This window comes from Clupea harengus, chromosome 16 (genome assembly GCF_900700415.2).
Source record: "Clupea harengus chromosome 16, Ch_v2.0.2, whole genome shotgun sequence".
NCBI lineage: Eukaryota > Metazoa > Chordata > Actinopteri > Clupeiformes > Clupeidae > Clupea > Clupea harengus.
The window spans coordinates 22,828,253-22,830,752 of record NC_045167.1 but is presented as its reverse complement, the minus strand read 5'-3'; the positions used below and the strand labels follow the sequence as shown (position 1 = coordinate 22,830,752).

General features: G+C 48.0%; 1 protein-coding gene across 5 annotated transcripts in view; it reads right to left on the bottom strand.

The window, feature by feature from the left end:
• LOC105900665 (nck-associated protein 5) overlaps positions 1-2,500 on the bottom strand; it is a 193,671-nt gene that overhangs the window by 163,086 nt on the left and 28,085 nt on the right. The window contains exon 1 of one of the 5 annotated variants that reach the window (XM_031583326.2): positions 1,909-2,201. The exons of the other annotated variants lie outside the window; for them this stretch is intronic. Coding sequence (XP_031439186.1) covers positions 1,909-1,986 — 78 coding nt within the window. The 5' untranslated portion in view covers positions 1,987-2,201. Of the gene's footprint in view, positions 1-1,908; positions 2,202-2,500 lie in introns of those variants that run through there. 5 annotated transcript variants of the gene reach the window in all.

Sequence of the window (2,500 nt, the reverse complement as noted above, 5' to 3'; positions counted from 1 at the left end):
AAAATACTCACGCACGTAAATACATCTATAAATCTATGAAAATACTCACTCACGTAAATACATCTATACATCTATGAAAATACTCACCCACGTAAATACATCTATAAATCTATGAACATTTCACCACACTAACTGTCTACTGGCTACAAACTGGATGACCCAAGTGTTACTGTACACATGTGTGTAGATTATATGTAATATCTCATATTATACTATTACATATATGAAGCACACACACACACAATCACATGCATTTTCACCCGTTACCTCTTGATTGGTGATCCCTCTCTTTCTTGTCGCTCTTTATGTCTGACTATGTTCCAGTACCTCTCACTTCATCTCTCTCTCTCTCTCTCTGGTTCTTTCTCTACCACAGACTCACTCACACACACACACACACAAACACACACACAAACTCACACACAAACACACACACAAACTCTCTCACACACACACACACACACACACACACACACACACACACACACACACACACACACAAACAGACACACAAACTCACACACACACACACACACACACACACACACACACACACACACGCACAGTTTAATAATTCAGTGGCAGAGCTGTGTCTGGTGTCACACACACAAAAGCACACGCAGGCGGCTGTTTGGACACATCTGTCTGTCCTCTTTTGTCGGGAACTTTCATCTCTCCATCTTTTCTTCACTTCCTTCATTCCCTCGTTCTCCATCCCTCCCCTTCACTCCTCCGCTCCTCCGCTCTTCACCCTTTCCACCTCTCCTCTTCTACCTCTCTCTTGCTCTCCCTCTTCCCTTCTATCCCTCTTCCCTATCGTCTCTCCTCCTTTCTTTCTTTCCTCCCTCTCGTCGCCCCCATTTCCACTCCTCTTCTCCCCCTCTCTCGCTCTCCTACCATCTCCTCTCCTCCTCCCCCCCCTCTCTCCCTCCATCTCCTCTCACTCTTTCCTTCTTTCTCTCTCTCCTCTCCTCTCCTGTCCTCACATCTGAAAGTCATTTCTCCACCTTTCTCTATGCAGCTCCATGTGAGGTGTGTTGGCCAGAGCTAAGCATCGGGGACCGTTACTTATAGCTTAGCGCCGAGCGCACGCACACACACACACACACACACACACACACACACACACACACACACACACACACACGGAGCAGTTACTGACAGCTCAGAGCACAGAGAAACCATAACTTACGCCGCGTGTGGGTGTGAGTGACTGTGAGCAGGACCGCCGTAGCTCACCGGGGGTGACACACACACACACACACACCACACACACACACACACACACACACACACACACACACACACACAATATGGCTGCAGGCAGGAGGACTGGAGGCCTGACTGACTGTCATCTGGGGGGAATGTGGAGGAATGTTTCCCACTAACTGAGTAGTTCGTTTCGCTGGAGTCCTGATCTGTGCTAACAGGAAGCTTACTGACCTACATATGGCTGAAATGCCAGGCTTGCCCAAAATGGCATGTTCACACACACACACACACACACACACACACACACACACAGACTCCATGTGTATCGCTGGTCTGTTTGCTGTTTTGGTGTGAGTTTGTGTATAAAAGCCAGTGACAGAGCAGAAGAAAACATATACAAAATAAAAATAAAACCCTTGGTTTACAGTATCGTGGTGCCAAGACTGACAGATCCAGATTCAGTCCGTGAGACGCTGATCATACCTCGAGACACAAACCAAACATACTCCATCCCTCCATCTCCCCACAACAGACAGACTTCTGTTCTAATTATGGGAAATGGGTAGACTGAATATTATGGAGGATATTTTTAGATGTACTCCAAGTATAGAACACACTCTATTGCTACAGTACCAGCTATAACAAACACACACTCCCACACACACACACACACACACACACATTCAGTAGACTCACCACCAGCAGCTGAAGCAGAGGGATGTTACGCACTCTCCCACACAGAGACACAATGGCATGATCAGAGAAGTGGCTCATGGCTTCTGGATATCCCGCTTCTCTCTGTCCTTCTGTCTATCTCTCTGTCTCCTCTTCTCTTCTCTTCTCTTCTCTTCTCTTCTCTGTGTCTCTCGTCCTCCTCCCCTGCCGTGTCTCTTCCCTCGTTCTTTCCTGACCCTCGTCTTTGGAGTGATGCTGTGGTGACAGAGGTGCCCTGGGATGCTGCCGCTCTCGTTACCCCCCTCTCTGACTCTCTCTCTCTCCCTCTCTCTCTCTCTCTCTCTGTCTCTCTCTCTGCCTCTCTTCCGCGCCTCTCCTCCTCTCCTCCTCTCCTCCATTCTCTATTCTTCCACTAGGCAGACTGCATACGGCGCTCTGCTGCTTGTCAATATTTAAATACTTTGTCGACTCGCATCAAATCACCTGTTCAGGATCTTGAGCGTGCCCCTGAGTGTGTGTGTGTGTGTGTGTGTGTGTGTGTGTGTGTGTGTGTGTGTGTGTGTGTGTGTGTGTGTGTGTGTGTGTGATGGCATGAAACATTAACATCTGTAAG